The sequence below is a fragment of the Notechis scutatus genome, chromosome 3, assembly GCF_049901735.1.
Source record: "Notechis scutatus isolate UNSWTSFEM ecotype Mainland chromosome 3, rNotScu1.2, whole genome shotgun sequence".
Taxonomy (NCBI): Eukaryota; Metazoa; Chordata; class Lepidosauria; order Squamata; family Elapidae; genus Notechis; species Notechis scutatus.
In genome coordinates, this window is record NC_142011.1 from 53,082,704 (window position 1) to 53,108,685 (window position 25,982).

General features: G+C 38.7%; 1 protein-coding gene across 4 annotated transcripts in view; it reads left to right on the plus strand.

Moving 5' to 3' along the window:
- FKBP5 (FKBP prolyl isomerase 5) overlaps positions 1–25,982 on the plus strand; it is a 61,996-nt gene that overhangs the window by 22,023 nt on the left and 13,991 nt on the right. For 2 of the 4 annotated variants that reach the window (XM_026678132.2, XM_087959921.1), the window contains exons 2-5: positions 12,950–13,076; positions 13,806–13,950; positions 18,073–18,215; positions 20,370–20,484. In XM_026678132.2, coding sequence (XP_026533917.1) covers positions 12,972–13,076; positions 13,806–13,950; positions 18,073–18,215; positions 20,370–20,484 — 508 coding nt within the window. In that variant the 5' untranslated portion in view covers positions 12,950–12,971. Of the gene's footprint in view, positions 1–732; positions 824–2,883; positions 3,387–12,949; positions 13,077–13,805; positions 13,951–18,072; positions 18,216–20,369; positions 20,485–25,982 lie in introns of all 4 variants that reach the window. The other 2 variants (XM_087959919.1, XM_087959920.1) reach the window with 2 other exon arrangements.

The window sequence follows — 25,982 nt, forward strand, 5'->3', positions numbered from 1 at the left end:
GTAATTAATTTTTTCCCCTGTTTCTCTTCCCTTATATTTTATAAAACATTAAATAATCTCCTCAACCCTGCTGGCAATCTCCCCCCTCTTCACCACCTCTACGGGGTGGCTTAGCCCCATAACCAGCTGGCTCGGAGCGCTCCAGCGGTGAGCATGGATTGAAACCGTGCACGATCGCGGTTTCGGTCTGTCCGCGAAGAGGCTCAAACCGGAAGTCCTTGTTGTCTTCTTTTGTTGCCTTGCACAGGAGAACAAAGCTGGAAAGCAGGTTAGTGGGGTCGGGAGGGAATGGGGATTTTACAGTATATCCACTCTCCTGGAGTGGGGTGGAAATGGGGACTTTACAGTATCCTTTCCCTACCATGCTCACCAAGCCACGCCCACAGAACCGGTAGTAAAAAAAAAAATTGAATACAATCACTGATTTACAGCCATAAAGTATTCATTCCCAGGAGTTGCTGGGTATGAATGGGCGTAAAACAATTGTAAGTCAAGGACAAATTGAATAACCATTTGATAAATAAATCACATCCATAAACCTCAGCTGCCTCCAATCTATTAACCCACCAGCTAGAAGATACATATAGTATATAAACCCATTCCACATACTTTAGTAAAATTGCTTACAATTAAAGTGATGCCTGTAAGTTTATAACTGCATTGTATTCATTCCCCATATTTGATACACAATGTGTCAATATTCCTTTCCATGATTTTTCTGTTTCATTTAAGAACTGACATAAACCATTCAGATGGACGTTAAATAAGAAATGAATCCATTCCATTGCAGATGAAGCTGGTATACCAGACAGTTGCATATACAGTATGTTGATTTGCCATTTATGACTTTGAAGTAACGTACAACATGGAGAAATTTGACTTCAGTTGAATTCTGGCACAAAAATCGACTCAAGTAGCAGACAACATATTTAAAACATGTATTGACAATATATACATGCCTCTGGATAGTTGGCTTTTCACACTGTACCCAGTATTGGGCAGGGCTAGTTTTTCCAGTTGCCACTCCCATAATGCCTGGAACATGTCTCTGTGCTTTATTCATAATATATGACAGACTGAGAGCACTTTCTTAATTAACTTGTCTGTTTACGTTTTGGCTATTTGTATTTAATATAAAAATGTGATACAAGTAGTCCTCAACTTACAATAGTTCATTTAAGTAACCGTTCAAAGTTATGATGTACTGAAAAAAGTGACTGTTTTTCACACTTACAATAATTGCACCATCCCCATGGTCATGTGACCAAAATTCGGATGCTTGGCAGCTGGTCCATATTTATATGATAGTTGCAATATCTCTTGGTCATGTGATCACCTTTTGTGATCTTCTGATGAGCAAAGTCAATGGGGAAGCCAAATTCACCTAACAACTTTGTTATTAATTTAACAACTTTGATGATTCACCTAACAACTGTGACAATAAAGATCATAAAATTAGGCAAAACTCACTTAATTTCTTGCTTAACAGCAAAAGTTTTGGACTCAATTGTGGTTGTAAGGTGAGGACTTCCTGTATTTGCCTGAAGATAAGGATTTTGTAACATACAAAACAAAGTTTTGCCAAACATTTATTGGACAGCAGGTATATTGGTAGGCCTTTGATCTACTCTGACATAATTAGCATCATAAATAATCATGTGAGCAGAATAGAACTACAGTAGGTAGATTTTGCCTTTTTTGGCAATTTGACATAGATTATAAAGACCCACTGTTACCATAAACCTAAATTCTCCCAGATAAAAATTTCCACCAATTATATTGCATCTTTGGATACACCTCTTATTGTTTGCCATTATTTTGCTGGTCATTTGTTAAAAAAAAAATGTAAAAGGACTCTGTATGAGGGGAAGGCTTCTTGGCCATTAAGCCCACATAATGCATACAGCTTTCATGAAAAACTGTAGTTTACAGTCAGTTTTTTCCCCAACAGCAACTACAGTATAATAATAGTAGATTGCTTTTATAGAGCTTCAGTCTATTTACAGTGTGTACTTACATGTTGTTCAATTCTTTTATTTCCTTGTTAATGTATGAAAAGATGATTAAAGGAAATGAAAAACATATGGAAAAAGGAATAGCAAAAGAATGTTATTGCACACTATACAGCCAATTTTTAAACAAATAATTACAACTTAATCATATGAAATAATATTCATTAGTACTTATTATGGTTACACTAAAAAGGAATGTCATGTACATTTTCCATGCTATATATAGACTGAAAAAAACTGGACAAGTGAAATTCATAATTGGCATTTAAAGATTTAGCTGGAATTTTTAATAAGAATATTTAAAATATTTCATTATAATTCAGTAACATATGAAAATGTAACATTAATTTTAGCATTTCTTAAGTGCACGTAGTGTATTTGTGTAGGTATATAACTATCTAGCTTCTACTTGAAAACATTTATAGGAAAGGAATCAATCACCTTTCTGAGTAACTGGAAAAGTTATTATATCAAGATATATTTAAAAGTGCATTGAATGCTGTGAAGATGGGTTAATTAAAAAGTGTATGAGATAAAGAAAATATTACAATTAAGAATGAATACATTATTAACATGGAGTTAATATGAAAGTATGTTAAGGTGGTTTTAAAAAATGATAAGGATTCAGTTGAAAAACAAAGATATGGATGAAGAATAAATCAAGCAAGAAAGGAAAGACAATCGTAGTTCGGTAAATTAATGAAAAAGATGAGAAATTGTGAAAAGGTAGTAGAGAAATCTATATATGGATGAGATGGAAGCAAAAAATGGTTCAAGCGTTTAAGTAAACTGGATTTACAGTAATTAAAATTTCCTTTTGCTTATCTTACATCTTTAATTTATTTTGCTTTCTCCTCCATGCTGCATCGAGAACCCAGGATGGGTTGACTCCTTCCAATGACGTCATTTAGTTGAGTCTGTACTAAGATATAAAAGCCAGCCCCCGGGAGAGACCCCAGCTTTTGACTCAGCTCCTTTCAGTCAGTAGCTGTGTCTCTGAAAACGTTTCTGTTAGAGAGCACTCACCAGCGATCTTCAGTACTTTTTTCCTCGCTTCAAGCAGCTCCCAGGGCAGCTGCTCTTCCAGGAGAGCAGGGCTCTCTCTCCTGCAACGTTGGGAGCAGCGTTACAGAGCTCTGTGCAGGCAAGCTGGGCAGCGTCTGTAGACCTCCCCCACGCCTGCGGTTTGGAGCGATCGGCAAAACAATTGGCAAACTGATAAGAGCACAAGTCAGCTGATCGTGTGGCTGGTTGCTCCGTTTTCCCTTGCTGATTTCGCTCGGGGCTCTGTATACCCTAAGGAGCGATTCTTCGATCTTGGAGTCTGTTTCCTGTAGTCAGTGGCCATCTTGGATTCAAGCCTTCCACCACGAGGTGAGTGGCCATTTTGTAAGCCCAGGGGCCATTTATACCCTAAGGGGCTTAATAGAAAAATTTCTAAAACAGCTTCTTTCTAACGCAAGAGCCTTTATTTTACAAATGGAGCAAGATAAGGCTCAGGCAGAGCTTTCCCCCCCAGTGGAACAGTCTCTTAAGCCCAATAAGAGAAAAAGACGTAGGCAACGCACCCAATCAGTCCAGAGGGAGGTGGCTGCTAAAATCAAAGCTAAGGCTCTAGCCCCTAAGAAGGCAACTCAGGCTGAATTGAGGGCAGAGAAGCGCAGACATGCAGCTCTAGAGAGGCAGTTCAACAGAACTGTTCAACAGAAGGGAGTGCAACTACAGCATGTTTCAGGTGATACTCATGGGCCCCAATGAAGCCCTCCCAGGGGAGGAGAAGTTATCTACGAGCCTTTCCATCCTCCATCCTGGTCTCCTGAGGCTCTTGCAGTACAATCAGATCCTCAGGATCTAAGCAGATCTGGGCCTTATTTCCAACAGGCTTCTGTGCCCTATGCTCCTCCCCCTCCCTCCAGGCCTCGAACCTTTCCTCAATCTAGGCCTGAAGCCACCTTCACTCCCACAGCAGCGGGCCTTTGGCCTTCTGCCTCTACCTTTGAGCATAGACCAGGGGATATCCAAGATGTTGTCTCATTAGCCATTAGGCAGGGATTGGCTGAAGGCTTCAAGCAAATTCTTCAACCTCTGGAAAGGGTTCAGGCCCTTCTCCCTTCTCAATCTATAAGTTCCTTGCCTCATCATCCTGATTTACACAGGCCCCAGGACCTCAGGGTCCATTCTTCTCTACCAGAATGGGAGGAGGTTGATGAGGAAGGAAGGCCTTCACCATCTGAAGGCTTCACGATCAGTTACTCTTCTCAATCAGAGTGTGAAGAGGGTGAGATTTTTTGACCAAAATCTTTCAGAGGAAGAGGATTCTCGCCCAGAGCAGACATCCTCTGCATTGGTCTTCAAACCTACTCTCTTCAGGCCATTACTCAGCAAGGCCTTGGTCACTGCCAGGCTGTCGCCAGAGGAAGTGGCTCCCGAGCCACAAGGAAATCCCTCTAGCCAAGGAGATTCGCTCTTCTCCAAGCCTGTAGTGCATGCAGGGGTTTTGCCTTCTCCCATTTTGTTCCTGGACATGGTCAAGGAACAGTGCGCTTCTCCTTCAGCAGGTCCTCGCCCATCTTCTCTGGATAAGTGTTTCTACAATGTCAGCGCAGCTCTGGACAATGCCCTGGCATTCCGGTTCTGGCCTCGTTCTCATCTTCTGGCACTCCCACAGAGCCAGAAGATATCCTGAAACCAGATGATAAACGCTCCGAACAGACCCTCAAGCGCAATCGCCAGGCCGCTGCTTGGCCTGTTCGGGCTTCAACAGCAGTATCCTTTTTCACGAGGGCATCCATACAGTGGCTGCGCCAACTCCAGAATAGATTGCCTGCTTCTGACCTTTGGTCTCACCAAGACCTTAATAAGATTATTCAAGTGGCGGAATTCACTGCGGATGCCACTCTCAATTCCGCCAAATTTGCATCCAAGGCCATGGCATCTTCTGCAGCAGCAAGAAGACTTTTATGGCTATGAAATTGGCAGGTGGAGTCACGCCAAAAATGGAAGCTGGCTTCAGTTCCATTCGCAGGCGATAAGCTTTTTGGCGATGCTCTGGAACCATATCTCATCGAAACCAGAGATAAACATAAAATTCTCTCTTCCTCTGGGAAGAAAGCCGACTATCGCCCTGCTCCTTATCGCCCTTCTGCCTTCCGAGCGGAAACCTCATCTCGCTTGCTCCGCTCTCACAGGCCGTAATGGGCGGAAGCTTCTGGCAGGCAACAACCTTCTACTAGTAAACGGCCCTTTTGGGGGGGAGGGGGTCGTTCCTTCCGTCGCTCTAAGTAACCCCTTGTTCTCCCCACCCATCGGAGGTCGCTTTTCTTTGCCTCCAAATGGGAGGAGTCAACAACAGACGCCTGGGTGCTCAGCACTATTAGGTCTGGTTACAATTGGACTTCCTAACGCCAAGAAATGTCTCTCGGGACATTTCCAGGCAAGCCCTTATGAATCAGGCCATTCAGCACCTTCTTGAAATCAGGGCTATTCAACCTGTTCCCCGCTCTCAACGGGGACGTGAGCTTTACTCTCGCCTTTTAATCGTTCCCAAAGCCTCAGGGGGGTTCATTTGAGCCATTCTTGATCTCAAATTTCTCAACCAATTTGTGAAATACAGGTGATTTAAAATGCAGACTCTGCATTCTATTTTAGAGAGCGTTTGGAAGGGCGACCTTCTCTCTTCCATTGATCTCACTGAGGCTTACCTCCACATCCCAATTTGGCCTCATCATCGCCAGTTTCTCCGTTTCTGTTATCAGAATACCCATTACCAGTATCGAGCACTTCCCTTCAGCCTCTCATCGGCTCCAAGGGTCTTCACAAAGGTTCTGGCAGCATTGATGGCATCTCTGCATTCTATTCCAGTGAGGATCCAATGCTACTTGGATGACATTTTGATTCTATCCTCTTCCATCCATGCGGCCCATCGGGATCTGCAAATTACCCTGTCATGTCTCCAGAGCCATGGATTTTCCATCAACACCAAAAAGAGCCAGCTCTCTCCCACAACCAAATTGCAACACTTGGGAGCAGTCATCGATACCATGTCGTGCCAGGTTTTCCTGTCCCCAGCTCATCATCAGCCAGATCCAGCAACATCAACTTGTCCCCCTGTCGCTGCTGTCCAAACTTTTGGGGAAGATGGTCTCCTGTATTGGCATCGTCCCGTGGGCTCGGCTCCACTCCCGACCCCTTTAATGGTTCCTGCTTCCCTACCAACGAGCAGGAACCAGCCACTCCTCCATCAAGGTCCCACTCCCGCCACAAATCCGGAGATCTCTCAATTGGTGGCATTCCCCGTCAATCTGGAGGGGACTCCTGTTCAGGGACCCAGACAGGCTAGTGATAACCACCAATGCCAGCCTCCTGGGTTGGGCTTCCCATATGCAGGGCCAGATCAGAGCAGACCCTTCCCATAAATTGGCTAGAGCTCAGAGCCATTTTTCTGGCTCTCAAGCGTTTCAGGCAATCAGTGATTGGCTCTTATGTTCTAGTCCTTACGGACAACATGGCTGCAAAGGCTCATGTCAACCGGCAAGGGGGGAATGAGGTCCAAAGCCCTCATGAGAGAGGCTGTACGGTTGGGGTTATGGGCAGAGAAACACCTGTTGTCGATCTCGGTGGACCACATCTCCGGGATCGACAACTCCCAGGCTGACTGGTTCAGCAAGAGCCTAGTCGACAAGGCAGAATGGTCCATTCCTCCATCTCTATTCAGGAATCTTTCCCTCAGATTCGGAACACCAGAGGTGGATCTCTTCTCCACTTCTCAAAACGCCCAAGTCACCAGATTCTTCACCAGGTTTCCTTGCCAGGGAGTGGAGGGGACCAATGCTCTTTGGTGCAGATGGCCCAAGGGTCTTCTCTATGCCTTTCTACCACTTCCCATCATTCTGGCAGTAATTCGGAAAATGTTGGAGGAACGTGCGGAGCTCCTCCTCCTCCCTATTGGCCAAGGAGGCCCTGGTTTGCGGACCTGGTCAACCTATTGGTGGCTTCTCCTTGGAGGATCCCAGCCCATCTAATTTCCCTTCACCAGGGGGCCCTACTCCACCCAGAGCCCCAGTGGTTCAAGCTGACCATGTGGCACTTGAGTGGCAGCGGCTAGAGGAGGCTGATCTTCCAGAAAGGATCATCCTCACTATCCTGGCATCTTGCAAACCTTCTACAAGGCGCATCTATGATGCCACCTGGAAGGCTTTTTCCCGATGGTGCCTCAGGAAGGGTCTTTCTCCTGCTTCAGCCCAGTTGGCAGAAGTTCTTAGCTTCCTTCAGCATGGGCTGGAGAAAGGTTTGGCCCCCAACACCTTACGCAGGCAGGTTGCGGCCCTCTCCTCGGTCCTTTAATGGGGTTCGCTTCCTTCCTTATCCCATCACACTTCAGTCAGGACGTTTTTGAAAGGGGCTTCCAACCTGCACCCTCCGGTGGTTCACAGGTATCCTTCTTGGGACCTTCATATGGTCCCTATTGCCCATACAAAGTCCCCCTTTGAACCCCTTAGAACAGTGTCTCTCCGTTTCCTGACTCTGAAGGTAGTGTTCCTTGTTGCCATCACTTCTGCCAGGAGGGTTTCCGAGCTTGCTGCGCTTTCCATCAGACAGGACCTTTGTTCCTTTCATGATGATAGGGTTGTTCTTCATCTGGACCTCTCATTTATTCTGAAGGTTAACACCTGGTTTCACAGGACCCAGGACATTGTTTTGCCTGACTTCTGCACCCTCCCGCACCATGACTTAGAGCGGCAATGGCACGCGCTAGACATAAGAAGGGCTCTTAGAATATACATTAAGCGCACTTCCTCCTTCAGGAAGTCGGAAGCCATGTTTGTTTCCTTTTTCCCTTCTCACTTGGGGCACAAGGCCTCTTCTCCTACTATTAGCAGGTGGGTCAGGTCTTGCATTGAGCAGACCTACAAAGCTGCGGCCCTTCCGGTTCCCCGAGGTCTGACGGTGCACTCTACCAGAAGCGCGGCCACTTCTGCTGCCTGGGTGACCCAAGCATCCTTGGAAGAGATTTGTCGTGTGGCCACATGGACATCCCCGTCTCCTTTCATCAGACACTACCGTCTGGATGCCTTTGCTCGGCGACTGCAGCCTTCAGCAGACGGGTGCTTCAACGAGTGGTTCCACAGTCAGTGTGATGAGCCAGACGAGGACCCGCCCGTGGACATGCAAGCTTTGGTATGTCCCATCCTGGGCTCTCGATGCAACATGGAGGAGAATGGGCATTGGTAGAAATTACCGTGAATGCCCTTTCTATCTATGCTGCGAGAGAGCCCAGCTCCTCCCTTGATTCGTCTGGAGAGGGTAAGACATATTTCTGTATTTATTTTGGGCTTTCAGAGACACTTTCAGTCTGTCAAGTATCTTGCCAAAGCTGGGGTCTCTCCCGGGGGCTGACTTTTATATCTTAGTACAGACTCAGCTAAATGACGTCATAGGAAGGAGTCAACCCATCCTGGGCTCTCTCGCAGCATAGATAGAAAGGGTGTTCACGGTAACTTCTACCAACGCCCATTGTTGCTTTCTATGAGAGTGGCATGATATGGCTATGTACATATGTATTGTTAGGAAGTTTTTTTTCCTAACATTCAGCTGGAATGCTTTTCTATAACTTAAATTCATTATTCCATCTTCTGCAGATTAGAATGAAAGAGGAAGACTTGACCATCTTATATATGCTATCTTTTCAGCTAATTGAAGAATGATATCACATTTTGTTTTCTTCTTTCCCCTTAAGTGCAGAGCTGCCCAAATCTTTTAATCTCTTATAAGTCTTAGGTGTTGGCCTGGGAGGTATATGTGGGACTAGAACTGAACTTTCCTATATAGTGGATCCAGAATAAGATATAATGTTAAAGAAAAGTTCTGAACTACACAGAAAAAGTTATGCAAAATGAAATGGTAGTAAAACATGCAATCTAGCCCATACTTAAGGAGCTAGTTTATTGGAATGCCATGAGGGTATTTTGGCAAATGTTTTATTGAAATCAAGTTATATTATAGCTATAGCATTCCCTTTACCCAATAAGGAAATTTTAGAATTAAAAAATGAAATGTTAACCTGGCAAGAATTGTTCATGACTTAGGATTCCATATCTGGATTGCAAAACCCTGGACAATCACTAGATAAACATTTTTGTACATAGATGTTTGTAGCGTATATGTGGTAGCCCTATTCTTGACAAATCGTTGCTGATTTCTGATAACTATCACACTGTTTTTAAGGTGTTTAGTATATTAAACTCTCCATGACCTAGTCTGGTGTCTTCCTGACTTTTGAAATTCTACTGTTTTCTCAATCCCTAAATTTGCTTGCTCCTCTTTTTGCTCTCTCCAATCATGTGGTACTTCAAGATAATCTTAATGACATTTTAGGTTTTAATCACCAGAGTTGCATTCTAATCTCTTAGAATAGAGATTTGAATTCATTTAAAATAAATAGATATCCTCTAACTATGCCAATTTTGAACTTCAGTACTATCCCTTCATCTTGCTTTTCAAGTTCCCTGGTGAAATATCTTCCTATTATTGTGAAAGATTGAGACAAAGTAAGCTTCAAACAGCTCTGCTTTCTCTTTGTTATCTGTTAGCATCTTGCCATCTTCATGAGCAGCTCGTACTGTATTTTTATTCTTTTATTTTCTCTTTATTTTAAACATAACCGAAGAATCCATTCTTTATTCTTAACATTGTTGGCCAATCTTGGGTCATTCTGAACTTTTATGACATTGTCTTTACTGTTCCTGTTCAGTGTATTTCTTCTTTGATGATCTGTCCTCTTTTCTGCTACTTAACATTTTTCTAAAAATGTCCTTGCTTTCAGAACTTTATTTTTTTGACATAGCTGTTTATTTTTTCTTCATTAGAGATATTTGTAACTGGCTTTTAAATTTCTCTTGTTTTTAGGAATTATTAGTGTCCTTAAGCACTTTTACTGTTTAGTTTCTTCTGTCATGGATCCTACTAGCATTGTTCTGCATTTATTAAATCAAGCAGTCCTTCCCTCCCTCCCTCCCTCTCTCTTCAAGATTCATGTTCAGTGATATTTAGCTTTAATATGTCATGATCTTTTTAGGTGCAATTTTTTTATTGGACTAAATATGGAAACAAAACAAGTATCACCATATTCAGTGAAAAATATGGTAATGTTAGAAAGGCATCAATTCTATTTTTAACCAGATTTGATACACATTATCCACTGGATCAGCATTTTCTTTTCTAAATAGATAAACATAGTGATCATGGGTAGGAAAAAAATCAGACTGGGAGGAACTTTTGACTTCCTGTAGGCTTCCACATTTACTTTACCTGTGGGAAGCTGGCAGGGAGCATCAAAAGCCACATGACTGGATACTAAAATATAACCTAGCATGTTATTGTTTGTTGTTTTAACCATTTAGTCATGTCTGACTCTTGGTGACTTGGTAACTTTATAGGTAAGTGCTATATAGACAAGAAAAAAAGATTCTTCATCTGTGACTTCTATTGTAGAATATGGATCAGAAAAAATGGCCTAATGTTTTAGTATTTGAAATTCTGGGTTCGGATCATAGTAGCACAGATGGATATTTCATTTTGCTAGTGTGTATTGTTTGCCAGTCTTCTCAATCTGGAAAAAAAATAAAATATTAAATGACTGTCAATATTTTCAGTGTCTTCCACTAATGTGGTGGGTTGTGTTTTTCAAATGACAGATTTGGAACAATTAAAATGCTAGAATTGTGTTCTTCAGCTTTTCTGAACATATTTTTCTTTAGTTGAGTTGAAATGATAACTACAGATGGTCAATATGTGCCTGAGCAATTATCTGTCTTTTTGATTAAAGATCAGACATGATTCTCCAGTTAAACACTTGTCTAATATTGCTTTCTAGAACAAAATTATATTTGATTTTTCCAAGCTCCCTTTTTATGCAGCTCAGTTATTTTATTAGTTTTTCTTTATTGATTAACATGTATGAATTGTCTAGCTCTAGAGACCCTGGGCAGGCAAAATAAAACTCATAAATACAGTACTGCATTGTAATAATAATCAATAAGAAAGATTTTTAAAAAGTCTGGATAGTGGATGTGGAGTACCTGGAGACAGAATGGAAAGTGGATGTGCAGTACCTGGAGTAGAATAAAAGAAAGAGAATTGGAGAAAACCATAAAATTCAAAAACGTGCAAATAGAAGTTGAAGGACTATGGAAAAAAGAAGCAAAAATATTACCAATAGTAATAGGTGCCTTAGATGCAATACCAAAACATCTGGGGCAGCACTTGAACACCATTGGCATTGACAAAATCACTATCAGTCCATTGCAAAAGGCAGCTTTATTGTACTTGGAACAGCTTACATCCTGCAATGATACCTCTAATACCATCAAACAACATTTACCTGATAAGTTTTTTTCTCCTCTTCCTCCATCACCTCACAAAGTATTCCTGCTCCCCCTCTTTCCCCCCTTTTCTATCTTGTTTGGCTACATTTTCTCACTGTTATAAATCCCCCCACCCCATCTTATTTTCTACCCATTTTGCTGCCTGATCACTTTGTTGCTGCTTTTTCTTTTATCAGTCTTACCTCCTGGTCCAAGATATATCCCCCCTTCTTCTACCTGCTCCTTAAATCCATCCCCCCTCCCATCCCATTATCCGATTTTCTCCTGCTGGTCTTCCCAATGTAGGATACTGTTTTGTCCAACCCAAAATCTAGCTAAATTCTTCCAGATTTACTTCATCGGTTATTTTTGTTGTCTGTGTTGTTTTCATTACTTCAGAACCATGGGTAGAAAAGAAATATTTCAGGAGTATGGTCTATTATGAGGGTAAATATGATGAACTTAACCACAGAGTTCACTAGTGATGGGCCAGGTGCTGTTTCTCAGCCTAGCCTGTGCAGTGGGATTTTGGGGGTGAGCGGGTGGGCGGGATAAACCTTAGAGATGACTGCCATGTAACCATCTTGAGCTCTCAGAAGGAATACTGGATATAAATGCATAAATCAATAAATGCATATTCTGTGTCCCATTCAGGAAAACAAATATCTCTCCAAAGTGTCCTTTTTAAAGAAAAGTCTACTATGATATATGAACCTTTTGCCTTTTCTTGTTCTCTCCCCCATTCTTCTTTCTCTTTTTTTTTCGGGAGGCAGAAATGAATGAAAAAACAGAGATAAAATTTGTTGTTCTGAAGGATAAAGATTAGAGGTAGCTGGGTAACTTTGGAAGTTATACAAATTTTCTTCTAATTTATTTATTCATTATTAGGTAAATAATAAAACGTCTATTATTTTTCCACATCCAACAGTAGCAAAAATAGGTCCAAATTCAAACAATATAATAGAACAATCTCCTTAGCCTTCTTAAATGCTCATATTGATGCTTTAATAAGAAATAATTGTATTTATTTATAAAATATACATATCACAATACTTTTCTAGGACTCAGATGCTAATAAATGTATTAAAATATTTCTTTCCCATTTTAAGATATGTGATCTTTTTGAGCTGCAATCTGTTTCTTTTTTCCTTTTAATTCATTTGTGTCAAGAACCAAGTAGCCTTTTGGGGTTACAGCTGGTGACCTATGCTACATATTTGTTCTGTGGCATTTCAACCTACTTCTTATACCAGTAAAAACACTACAGAAAACTAACATGCCCCCCAGGCTCCACTGGAATGGGAATAAAACCAAGATTGTAAGAGGAAGAAATAGAGGTAGTAGCAAAATGACTTTGTCCACTATCATTATCAGCTTCTTTCATTATCTGTGGGAGTGAGACTCTTTTAAAAAGGCTCTCTAGCCATGTATTTTTTTTTTTAATGATTTTTACTATTTATATTCATTTATTATTAACATATGGAGAAATTGTCATGTGATAGAAGGCAGCATTTGGAGTCACGTTTAATAGGGCAATTTATCATAATTCATTCAAGTTTGTATTTGTTTGCATAGGCTCTGCCTATGAAATGAGACCATGACAACTGATGAGGCTACAAAGAAGGAAGGCGAGGTCCAAGCAGCAACTCTTGTTGAACGAGGTGAAGATATAACACCAAATAAAGATCGAGGAGTTCTGAAGGTGAGATTATAGGAAAAATTAATGTTCTTCCCCAAGCATAACAGTTTGGAAATATCTCAATTCAAATGGCAGCACCCTTTCCCTGTCCCATCTCCATTATAATAATGCAGATCTTGGTTGTAGTAAGTTTAACATAACACAAAAAAGTGGGACAAGTACAAGATATTGTATAGTACATTTGTACCATTTTGAGTGTTTCCAGAAGAATTAAAAACTAGCTCCTGAAAAATATGTATTTCAGTTACTTTACAGTTCAAACTTAATCTTGTGGTAAATGTTACAAGGGGAATTTAGCTAGATGTAGAAGCCACAATGACATTTCACTGGGTTTTTAGATCATTAACAGATATTGTAGTTAAATACAATGTAAAATAAAAGACCAGTTTGGATATTACAGCAAAATTTGCAGTTTCTTATGTTGGAAGAAATGTCCACCTGGGTTGGCTTTGAATTTGCTTCCTGGCAAGAAATGTATCCTGATTGGTTGTCAGATTCCCATGGAATTAAGAACCAGTTGAGTCATTATAAACAAGTTGATTGGAAGTCAACGAATTTTCTGGGTTGTGATCTGTATGCACTTATATTCCGATTATAGTTTTTCATCTATTATTGTTTTTTATCTACCTTTTGAGATGAATCAGTGAAAATTATGAAATTATAAACCCATACATTTGAATAATATGGAAGAACTGATAATTGCTAAACCCTGTTTTCATTTCCTAATTCTAGATTGTGAAGAGACCAGGAAATAAGGATGAATCTCCTATGATTGGAGACAAAGTTTATGTCCATTACAAAGGAAAGCTGGCCAATGGAAAAAAGTTTGATTCCAGCCGTGACAGGAATGAGCCATTTATCTTCAGCCTGGGCAAAGGTAAAGAGTGGAAAAGGTGGAGAAAGGTAAAGAGAGCTTTAGGCATATGAACGGGAGTTTTTTTTTCCAACAAAATTTCAATATATTTGTATATACAGTAGTTCTGTTTTCAGAAAGACTATAAGGGCAAACAGAGAAAACTCTTAAGAATTAGCAAGTATATGAGATCTGTCACTATCGGGCCAATCAGGCACCCAGTATTTTTTCCTTCATAATATTGCTATGAAATGCTGACCTTAATTTGCAATGGTATTTTGGGCTGCATTGAAGATGCAAACATTACAAAATGGTTTTAGTTTCTCATCACAATCTGGAAGACTTGAAAATTATATTTCTGTCATAAGATTAGGGGCCTTTCAGAGGAAATTTTTTTGTATGTGCATTTATCATGTTCAACTTCTTATTTTCTTGAATGAAGTTGTTATACTAATTTGCTCTTGCTCTAATAGTTCAGATTTGTAGGGTAGATTTGCCTTTAGTAGTTCTAGTGAAAATGCTGCACCATCACTTCTGTAATTCAGAAAGTATGTTGCCATATTTAATGGAAAAAGATGTTTACTAATGTTTTTGTGCAAGCATGACTAGCTGTGTATCATTCTTGCAAAACATATATTCTCACTCCCTTCTTTTTCCAGGCAGGGACTAAATTTCTAGTTTACCATCAAGGCTAACACAGCACTTGCTTTGTTTGTAAACATTAAGAATTATCAGAGAGTGAAATCTTCCTCCACAGTGGCCAGCTTCTTATAGGCTTATAAATACATTTAAAGCAAGCCTGGAGTTTTCAGATGTGAATAAAATGTACATGATTAGTGGCCTCATGTGATGTATCTGTTACTGATTATGGGTGGGGAATCAAATGCCTGACCTTGCTTCCTGACATGCTAGTTTTGTATATGCTTTTCTGTTTTGACGGAACATAAAAATGCGTCTCTGCCTTTCCCATCAGTTACAATCTGAGATAGTTTAATAAACAAACATAAATTATATGAAACTGCATGTCACTGTTTATTTTGACTGTGGAAAAATACTTTGGCTAATGGCAATACTGTATCTTTTTGATTTGGTTTTTTTTTTAAAGGCAGATCTTATAATTCTGACAGAGTAAGATTCTCTCTCATCTGATGAATTTTGGCATAGCTGCCAAGCAGCCTGATTGCAGAACTGTGAAGGAAGAGAAGTTCATGGTTCAACCTATGTATAAAGCTGCTTTATAATGATTTTTGTCAAATGGCGCTCTAAGCAATGGAGCACATTTAGCTGTCATCGGAATAAAATCAGCTGTCTAAAGTCTTTTTCATTTTCACCTGTAGTATTCTAGAGGTTTTCATCAGACCTTCTACTGTTAATGTGTTCAGCAATGAAAAAAACGAACATTTTAAAGAAATATGTTCAAATATTTGTTAATTTTTAAGAGTAAAACAGCAGTAGAATGGATGGGATGTTTATCAGCTGAAATGGTTTCCATTATCAGAATGGAAAGAGACAATTTATGTCAGCCTGTCATTCATTCAACAAAGCCTGCTTTGGAGCAGATTTTGAGTGTGGAAGGAAAACCTGGGCAAGAAAAGAGGAGAGCATCCTGCTATTTCCATTCATATCAAAATGATTCTGCCCTAATTCCTGGACACTGGGAATGATTTCAGATTATCAGGTTGCAGTCCCATTGAAGCAGTGGTGGGATTAAAAAACTTTTACCACTGGTTCGGTGGGCGTGGCTTGGTGGGCGCGTTTTGCATGCGTGCACACACTTTACGTGCACGCATGCACTAACACACACTTTGCGCAGGCGCAGAGGCATTCCAACTCACCTCCTGCAAGCCTGCACTCTCCTGGTTGCTTCAGCAGCTGTCGCGCAAAGCAGCTGTGCTTCAAAAGCAGAAGATAAAAGTGAGTATGGGAGCCCGGCCCAATAGCAGAGTGGCAGAGAGAACCGGTTTGGTCTCCACTGCTCATCACCGCTACCAACTCGGCAGAACCAGGCTGAACCGGTAGCATACCACCACTGCATTAAAGTCTTCCTCTTTTTTTCCTGATATGTCAAAGTGTAATAAAACAACATAGTTATTAATTGCAGGTTTTTTTAAAAAAAAATCTGCTTAAGCACTATAAGGAAACTTTAACTGTGGCACTTTTTATTATTATTTTTTGAAAAAGATAATTTTCAGGTAAAGAGTAAGGTACATCTGTAACACTAAACATAAACACTAACAAATTTCTTGTGGCAGCATAAGTTTTTGTCATTTATAATTGGCAATGTATACAACCTTTCGACTGATTTTTTTTTGCCTATTAAGTTTAAGCAAAAGCAGTAATACTAAGTTCTACATTCTTTAGTTTCAAAGCCATTATGCGTGATTATGTCCTACTGTGAAGAAATCTCCATAAGTAGATAATTCCAAAGTATTGAAGCTGAATTTCTTTTAACTACAATGAGATCTTTGATTTTGACAAACATATAAAGGCTTGATAAAAATTGTACATGTATTGTGTATGGATCTTGAATTTCTATTGTGTAAGTTTTGTAATACACGTTTCTGCCTTAGAAAGTGGATGGTTTACCATTCTCCAGTGGTGGAATTCCATTGAGCCATGAAACTATACTTAAATTTTACACTATAAGTTTGGCAGATGTTATACAAGTTTAATTTTGTATTTGAAATCATTAATCATTGGTAGTACAATACAAATCATGTTTTCCTATATTTGGATGAAGTAGGACACTGATTTCATAAGCAAAGGTCATATATATGGGGTAAGGGAAGGATAGGTGGAAGGGCCATTACCAAATCAATGGTCAGATAAAATAAGCCTGACTCCAGAGTAGATGTAGCCTGAGAAAATGTCTCCAACAAGACTCCCTAGTTCTCACAAATATAGGGGGCAGGAGGGGGAGCTCATTCAGATTGGCAAGATTCTGTTACTATATTATTATAATAAAAGTTTTATTGGCCTGCATACCTTTGGTTTTGTAGTCTGGTCTACCTTGAAGTGCTGACATCATGTGCAGCATTACTGTCAAATGCTTAAAGGAAAGCTGAACGTGAGATTAAGGGCTGATCTGCACTACTTGCTTGGCCCAGTTAGAATAGAGGTTATCCATCCCTTGGTAAGGGCAAAAACATATCACATTGTTTTCAGCCATTTTAGGCTCCTAGGAAAGTGACCTTACCTGACTTCCTCTGTTTCTCCATCAAAAGTAATTGTTTTTCTCCCCTGCAGTAAACCTAATAGCCTATTCTTTTTGCTGTGCTTCACTTTGACTTACACAAATGCCTCTTTTGCAGTTGGCTGTTCCTTATTCTGATGGGCATCATGCCCTCCTCCACCCCCACCCCCTGCCTTTGCCTGCCATTTTGTACTGGGCTGCCTGCCAAGAAATGCCTTTTCTTCAGGTTCAGTAGTAGAACATTGAAATGTTGGCTGTGCCTTTAAAAAAAAATACTATTGTTTGAACAGGTTTAGCAGAGGGTCAGTCAAATGCCAAGTTTGTTTTTGTTTTTTCTTTTAACCAGGCAGAATGGACAAGAATTCTGCCAAGTATCCTTTTCTAGCCTAAGTAATAGAAGTGTAAAACTGGGACAGCTGTGGTGGGGGGAGCTTCACCTGTCCTCAAAAGCCATGCCCAGAGAAGGGAAAGTAATCACAACTTGCTTACATGGCATGGATGAGAGTAGAAAGAAGGAGGCAATACCCTCATCAGAGATCACATCGACCATATCCTGGACAGAATATGTGTAGTGAGGACAGAACAGAATATGTGGATATTACTATGACCAAAGACCAAACATTTCCTAAGCTGTCTTCCTTTCTAGCCGCTTCATACATGGAAGACAAGCAGCTGAAGGCTTCAGTGCAGAAAAGCTTCTGCAGATCATGCTAAGCTCCAGTATAGTGTAAAGTCTGAATTGGATGATTATGCAGAACTTCCTTTCTGAAATGAGTGCCACTTCAATAAAGCACTTTCTAGTTTATTTAAACTGTCAGATTAAAAAGTCACTGAGACGTACAGTTTTAGTACAGTGTCCTATTTTGTCACTTGACCATGACATTGTGTATTTCTAGTTGATTCAAGAAAAGCTACTGAACAAAATTATTAAATTGAAATTTTCATTTTGTTAGGTCAGGTTATCAAAGCATGGGATATTGGGGTTGCCACTATGAAAAGAGGAGAGATCTGCCACTTGCTATGTAGGCCAGAATATGCATATGGCTCTGCTGGTAGTGTCCCAAAGATCCCCTCAAACGCAACCCTCTTTTTTGAGGTAAGTTTATGAAATATTTTTTCTTTCTTTTTATTACAGGTATTCAAATTCCATGGTTCTAAAGGAACTACAATAAAATATAAATGTATAAAAACTATGTAAATTATATTTTTATGTCATTAATACATCTATTTGCTAAAATAATTAATATAGGAGCTGTGAACGATAAAACCAATAATATTCACATTTGTATTTCTTATTCCGGGAAAATGTACTTGCAGAAGGTAATCATAAATATTTTTTTTAAAGTAAGCTTCTAGGCAATCCAGTTTTACACATAAGATGAGGCATGAAAGGGGGGAAGCAATGCTTAATCAATTTTGCAAATTAGAGAAGATTGGGTGGGATAGCTATTACTCTGGAAGAAAGAAATCAAAATCAAAATAATCTTGAAAAGTGGGACAAGTTGATTGAAAATAACAGTATTAAATATGAGAGACATGCAAAATACTTAAGGAAACAAAAATCAAGTACAGAGATATAGGATGCCAAATGCTTGCCTTGATAACAGTACTTGCAAAAATGATCTTGGCACAGTAGCTGATTGCAGATTGAATATGAGCCAGTGATGTGGCTGCAAGGAAGGCAAATGCATTTTTAGGTTGCATAAACAGAAGTATAATTTCTGAAATGAAATGGGGGTACTTTGAAAAATGGAGAAACAGAAAACCGATTTTTTTTATTTAGTGGATAAAATAGTAATTTGATCCAGTTATTCATTCTAAGTAGCTTTAAATCTATAGAACTTTTGGTAAAATTTTCATATAATTACTACTTTCTGTAAAACATAATCCTATAACTAAAGATATAAAAAATTACCTTTCCATCCATATAAATCTTGTAAATATTGCTAACAAGTGAATAAAAACCTGATTTGTTGTTCAGTTTCAAACTTTTGTAGCATAAAAAACACTAGCCACAAAATTATTTGCAGTTCACAAAACATTGTTGAAAGGGTTGCCAATAAAAATATGTTTCCTCCACAGGGACAAATATTGTGAGTTTCTTAGCTTGCATTAGTCTTGTGATTTTTTTTTCTTTAACTATAAAATTTCTGTTATTGTCCTATAAAAACTATGAGACAAATTTACAGTAGTGGAAAGTTTAATTGAATGACCTATATTCTATCTCCAAATACTCTGTGTTAGAATTGTGAACTGCTTAGCTATCTGACACAGTCCGGCAATGGCAATGCTTCAAACATCATGTTGCGGGGTAAAATTTTATCAGGCTTGAAAAAGATCATGCTCTTGAAACACTAAATAGCAAATGTTATAACAGATAAGCAGAGTTGGAAGGGAATTTATAGGTCATCTAGTCCAACCCCTCCACCCAAGCGGGGGACCCTACACCATTTCTGACAAATGGCAGTCGGCTCTCTTCTTGAAAGTCTCAAGTGATGACGCTCCCACAACTTCCGAGGGCAAGCTGTTCCATTGGTTAATTGTTATCATTTAAATGTTATTTAGGCAACTAGGACTCCAATCCAGTTCTGCATAATCAGACTGAGAAAGGATGTGGAGGCCTGAAGCTGCATTGCACAGAGCCTGAGGAATGCATTGATTTTGCTCAGATCCCTAGGCAAGGCTGAGTGAATAAAAAATCAGTGAACTATGTGCAAATTAAAAAAAAGTTAAAATAGACTCCTTTAAATAACATTTTGATTTTCAATAATATGGAAGTAATTTTCAATTGTTTTTAGTGTGTTTTTTTTTTAACTTAAATTCTACACTATAGCCCTGATATTTTTTTTCTATAGCTCCTATTCAACCTTATCTAATACTTTCAGATCAGTCAGGTTTGACTAAGTGCTGATATTTAGCTGGGCTTATCCTAAATCTGGGAGAAAAATGTTTCTAGATGAGAGTGACTTAACTTTGACACATCATTGGCTCTAATGAAGTCTAATGCTGATTCCCACAGTTACTCTGATAACTGATAAATCTGTCAGAATATTGCTACTGAAAAGATGCAAGAGCTGTACTAAATACTTTATATATTCCTTTTTCTATAATTATAGAGGAAAGTAGGCTTACTGGAAGAGTCATCACATAGTTTTATCTTTAGATATTAGATATCTGTGGTTTTTTTTAATATGCTTTTATATGTGAAGTTGCATTATTTAAAGTTTGAGCTATTTGTTTATTTGTCTAGATTGAACTGCTTGATTTCAAAGGGGAGGATTTATTTGATAATGGAGGCATCATTCGTAGGATCAAGCAAAAAGGTGAAGGATATTCTAACCCCAATGAAGGAGCAGCTGTTCAGAGTGAGTATCGGGTGGGATGCAAATATTTTTACTATTGGTTCTGTGGGTGTGGCTAGGTGGGTGTGGCTGTGTGACTGGGTGGGCGTGCCCTTTTTTTTTTTTTGCAGCAACCTCCCCACACACACACTCCATTTTTTTTTTGCCTCCTGGACCTCAGGGAAGCCTCCTGGGAGGCCATTTTTGCTCCCAGGAGGCTTCCCTAAGGCCTAGGAGACAAAAAACAGAGTGTGGGGGCGGCGCAGCACACATACACCTTGTGCTCAGTTTTTTTGCTTCCTGGCTCTCAGGGAAGCCTCCTGGGCGAAGCAGTAAGATAGTGAGGGGGATCCCAGAACAGCTGATCGTTGGAACAGCTGATTGTCAGGAGGAAAAGAAAAAGAAATACCGGTTCAGCTGAACCAGTAGCTGTTTTTTTTACTACCAGTTCAGACAAATGGTAACATTTTTTACTACCAGTTTGCCCAAACCGGCCTGAACTGGTAGAATACCACCACTGGTGAGTATCCTCTTCTGCCTATATAAAATACTGAGGTCATTGCACACAATAGTTATACTGTCTTATTAAAGTACATTATAATAGTAAAATCCATGGCAATATTGCTTTCTCTCTCTTTGTGTCCTCCCTCCCCTCCCCATAATATATGAATAGTATTTCTGATTCTTTTTTCCCCTCTGTGTTACAATATTAAAAAGAGAGATTATCTGTTGAGGTAAAAGTTTACTGATATGTCGTGTTAGTTATGGTAATAATAATATTGTGTTGAAAGTTCTCTCTTTCTCTGGTTTTGGATATAACTCTAAACTATATCAACCCTAAATTCTACAATGGTCTCTAAAGGAGACTAAGCTTATACTGACAAGTTACATATATTCTGATTTTTTTATGCTAAATATGAATTCCTCAGAAAATAAGATTCTAATATTGCAAATGCTATTCTCATGCCCTCTTTCATCATTGCCACCTTTATGGCTTTTTGGTTTCTTTATGATTATGATTGCAAGGTTACTATAATTTAATATGTTTTCTTCTGGATTATATAATCCAACCCACAAATCATTGTAGACATATTTGTAGGTATTTTAAATTGTTTGTTTGCCTATTCTTCAGAAATGCCCAATAACCACATTTCTTTGGGCAGTATGCAACTCCAGTGACACATAAGAAAATGGTTTTTAAAAAAAATATAAACCAATAAAAATCACAGCCATCTGTTAATATTTTCCATTAACTGAGAGAACAACTACTGTACTTCATCTCCTTCGTCTTGCTTTATTACTGATGAGGCTTATGGAAAATAGGTGGTAAAGTCAATTGAATCATTTCAGATATATATCTAAATGATAAGATCCAGGCCCAGTAGTGGAGGTTAGTTTAATTTTCTAACACACATTTCTATCAAGCTGGAGTTTCCCTGGGCTTCGTTTCTCCTCCTTGTGAAAAAAAAAGTTGGGAAAATATAGTCTACCTTTTTATAAACTTGTTCTTTAAATTATAAAGAATATTATTGAGGAGGAAGAATAATATTCTACTGATACTGTAGGGTAGGGTTCTTCATTCCTTATGTTGGAATATCTAGATGGCATGTGATAATCAACAGGCTTCATGCTTGTAGGACCAGTTTGTACAGTGTGTTTGTCCGTCGCACTCATCACCCTATGCTTCTAATACTGAATCCCAGCATAAAAGCTTCTGACAGACATATTCTTGCCAGATAAAGGTGTCTGTAGTTTGTCCATCTTCCATGGGATTTGCCTATTTTATGTTCCTTTCTCTGTAACAGCAGTAGAACTGACAGATTGAATGTGCAATGCTTCCATCATATCTTTACCAGTTTTCACTGTTACTTTATTTCTGTCTCCTTCAGCTTCTCTTGATCAACTCCCTGGAGTTTATTACATGTGCACAGACCTACAACTGGCAAGGCATTGTGCTTCCACATCCTTGCTAGCTTTCTGCTTTTTTTGGGGGGGGGGGTAGCTTTTTAAAAAAAACAATTTATCTTGGAAACAAATTACTGTAGGGAAAAGAGATGATGTTGATTGCCTGTTCTGCATGCACTGTTACTAACCCTTTTCTCCTCCTTCCTTTTGCTTCCTTCCCTGATCATGTAAGCTGTTATCCTTGTAAGATTGGAGTTTTATTCATGCCTGTTCTAATTCCCTGTTTGTTCTGTCATTAATTTTCTTGGGATTGCCAATTAAGGGAAACATATTAAATAGTATTGCTTCCACATCTTCTGACCTTAGATTGTATCTGTATTGTCAAAAATTATGAAAACAACCCTAAAATAAGTTGTGAGTGGCATGGAAATAAGGTGCTCTAAAGGAAAGAAATATAATGTGCCTGTGAGCCTGGGAACCCAGAGTGGGATGGAGCTCATCAAATGGCTTATTTGGCTGTATGATGTTACCCAGGGTAAGGGATTTTTTTTTTTAAATGATTTCTATACTATGTTTTTATTGTTTGTAAGCCACCTAGAGTTGCTGTGAGCAAGTAGGCGGCCATATAAATTTTCTAAATAAATATGTCTGTTATTATCTTCTAGGAGACAAAAGTCATTGGATTGAGAACCCATTTCAGATTTCTTACCAACTATAGTAAAGTGGAAATGTTTTGATTGATTTAATATGAATATATAGTAGGTTGGTGGAAAACCAGAAAAGTAGTTCTGACTGTACTTTGAAGACAAGCAGGCGATTAAACTTGCACAACAATCATTAACTGATAGTGTTTTTTCTGAGTTGTAGTAATACCCAGCATTAGCTAGGAAGCTAATTTAAAGACTCCTGACATTATTATAATTAGGACATACATGTAGTTGTGTTGAAATCTTAGGATAGGATTTATGAAGACAGTCTTATTAACTTGAATGATAGGGCATATTTCACTGCTATGCTTCCTAAAACACAGACTACTTGGATATTTGCATTTCAAGTTACTATGCAGCCCTCTGCTGTTTTAATCAAGTTGTACAAATTGCTGTCAGTGCACAGAGTTCATGTGCCAGCCACATTAAGAACACAATGTTCTGTGCTCTTCAAAACAAAATTGCTCTAGGCACACAGAGAACAATAAGTCAACTCAACAGCTGAACTGATGTTCCCTAGTCTGGCTGGAATTTCTTACTGTGCAATCCAAGTGTAATTCAACCCAAGTGATCTCTTTCAGATAGTATTTAAGTAAGCTTTGATAATCATGTTATGGAAGTATTTCCTGTACTATATTTATACAATTCATGAAGAATCATTCTACCAAAGAGTGAATTTAGTTGATTAAGATTGTTGACACAGAACAGAATGGGACCACTCCAAATTACCGGTAGTATATATCTAATATTATATTTAAATATGAGCTAAAAAAATTGTACATTACACTTTTTTCTAGCCACAATCCCCCACATCTCATACCTCCTGATAAAGATACTGAGTGGAAATTATAAAGTTAACAAAACATTGCAGGAACCCATTTTATTATCTGGAAAAGGAGCTTCAAAGTTCACACTAAATTGCCACTACTTTTTAAATTAGGATGACATTTTATTGCCCAGTTATAGTTATATAAAATATTTTGTTTTTTATCTTGTTTTCAATGAACAGCTCACATAAATTCTACAAAAACAATAATATACGGTGATACTTTACATCAGAAAGATTATTGTACATAATACACACTCAAAACTATAGCTGGAAAATAGAAATGTCTTTAAAATAATAGATTAGAATCTTTGGAAACTCCTTCACAGTTATCAGTAGATTCTGTGTTGACACTAACACAATATGCTACCTAAGAATACAGGGAGATAATTAATCTAGATGCATGTCTACTAGTCAAAAGTATCATAACACATAAGGTGATGCCATTGTATTTTTGCACCAGTGATACAGCGACTAAACTTCAGTACTGCAAGTCTTCCATGTATCACTGTAGACAGGTTTCATGTTCCCTTAAGCCACTCATAACATACTTTAGAGAAATATACACAATACAACACCTAAATATTGCATCAGATAGTGTACTTAGAAAGGAGATTAACATTGCTCAGGAAAAGAAAAATACTGTTTGGATTTCCTTTTGTTTGTTTTTGCAAAAGACAAATAATTGTTACCAGCAATTTGAGAGTCATAGGACAGGACTTGGAAAGTGAAAAGCATACGTTCAAGAATCTTAAGTATCTATGGCAAAAGTATTGTTTCTCAGACATAAAGAGAGAGAATTCAAAGCCGCATTACAATCCTCTTTTTATTATATTACTAAACAGTATAGGCCATAGCGAATTAGATGGACATGCTTTCTGTTCTGTTTTTCCATCCAGAAAAGATGTATTTTTCTATTGATGTACAGTAGTATAAGAGATTGCACTCAAGAGATTGTCAAATAGAAAGAAAAATGTAAGCTGTAGAATCTGTATTAATAATAATGGAATGAAGCTCACATTTCAAAAGGACTTGAGCTCTTTGTTTATGTGAACAAAATCTCTGGTGGAAAGTGGTTTTGAATTCCTATCCAATTTCATTTTATAGCATTTTATGCTAAATTTCTGGCATCTTGCTACATTTCAATTTTTTCATGATATGCATACTTGATGATCCACAGATACCTAAAATTCATAATGTTGGCTTCCAGTGCAAAAGACTTTTTAAGAAGAGAGGGTTGTTTTGTTTTATATTAGTCTTATATTTATATTGGCAATTGTTTTTATTAGAACACAAAATAATTACTTCAGTATGAGAAGGCCAAGGGTTAGAAATTACAAGGAAGAAGCAAAGGATTACTAGAGTTCAACTAAATTTTACATGGGGGTACAAATACAAGAAGTTGTAGTGCCTAAGTATTGTATTATGAATATTCCTAGACTAGAAACTTTTTCATAAAATGCCTGAAGCATTTCGTAAGCTAGCAAAGTAGTCAGAGGGAAGTTTGTAAGTAATGCAAACAAAGAAATAAAATGACAAAATGCTCAGTGTATGTAAAATCAGGGGTGGGATTCTACCTGGTCAGACCGGTTCAATAGAACTGATAGTTATGATTCTGCCCAGTTCGGAAAACTGGCAAATTGCACCACTGGCTGGCCCCGCCCCGCCCACTCACTCCTTACATGGCATGCAAGTCATCAAACATGCCTGCCTTCAGTAAGTTTCTATTTTCCCTTTTTTTCCCCCGACCATCAGCTGTTCTGCTGTGCCAGGAGATTTAGAAAGCAGGAAATCGTTGGATTTCTTGCTTTCTAGCTAATATAAAAGCAGAGCTGAACCTTCCTTAGGACTGAAGCTTCTATTTTTCAGTGCAGACTCAGGTAGCAGATTGCAGAATGGTAGATCTCTAAGTGAATCTGTGATTCTGGGAGCAACTCAATCTGCCTGCCTGCTTTGCCTGATTTTGGGTAAAAGCTGCTCTTTTTAAAAAATAGAAATTCAATATTTACATAGATGGTGTGTTGTGAGTTAATTTTGTGAGTTTGCTTGCAAGCAAATTTTATGTGACAGACTCAGGTAGCAGA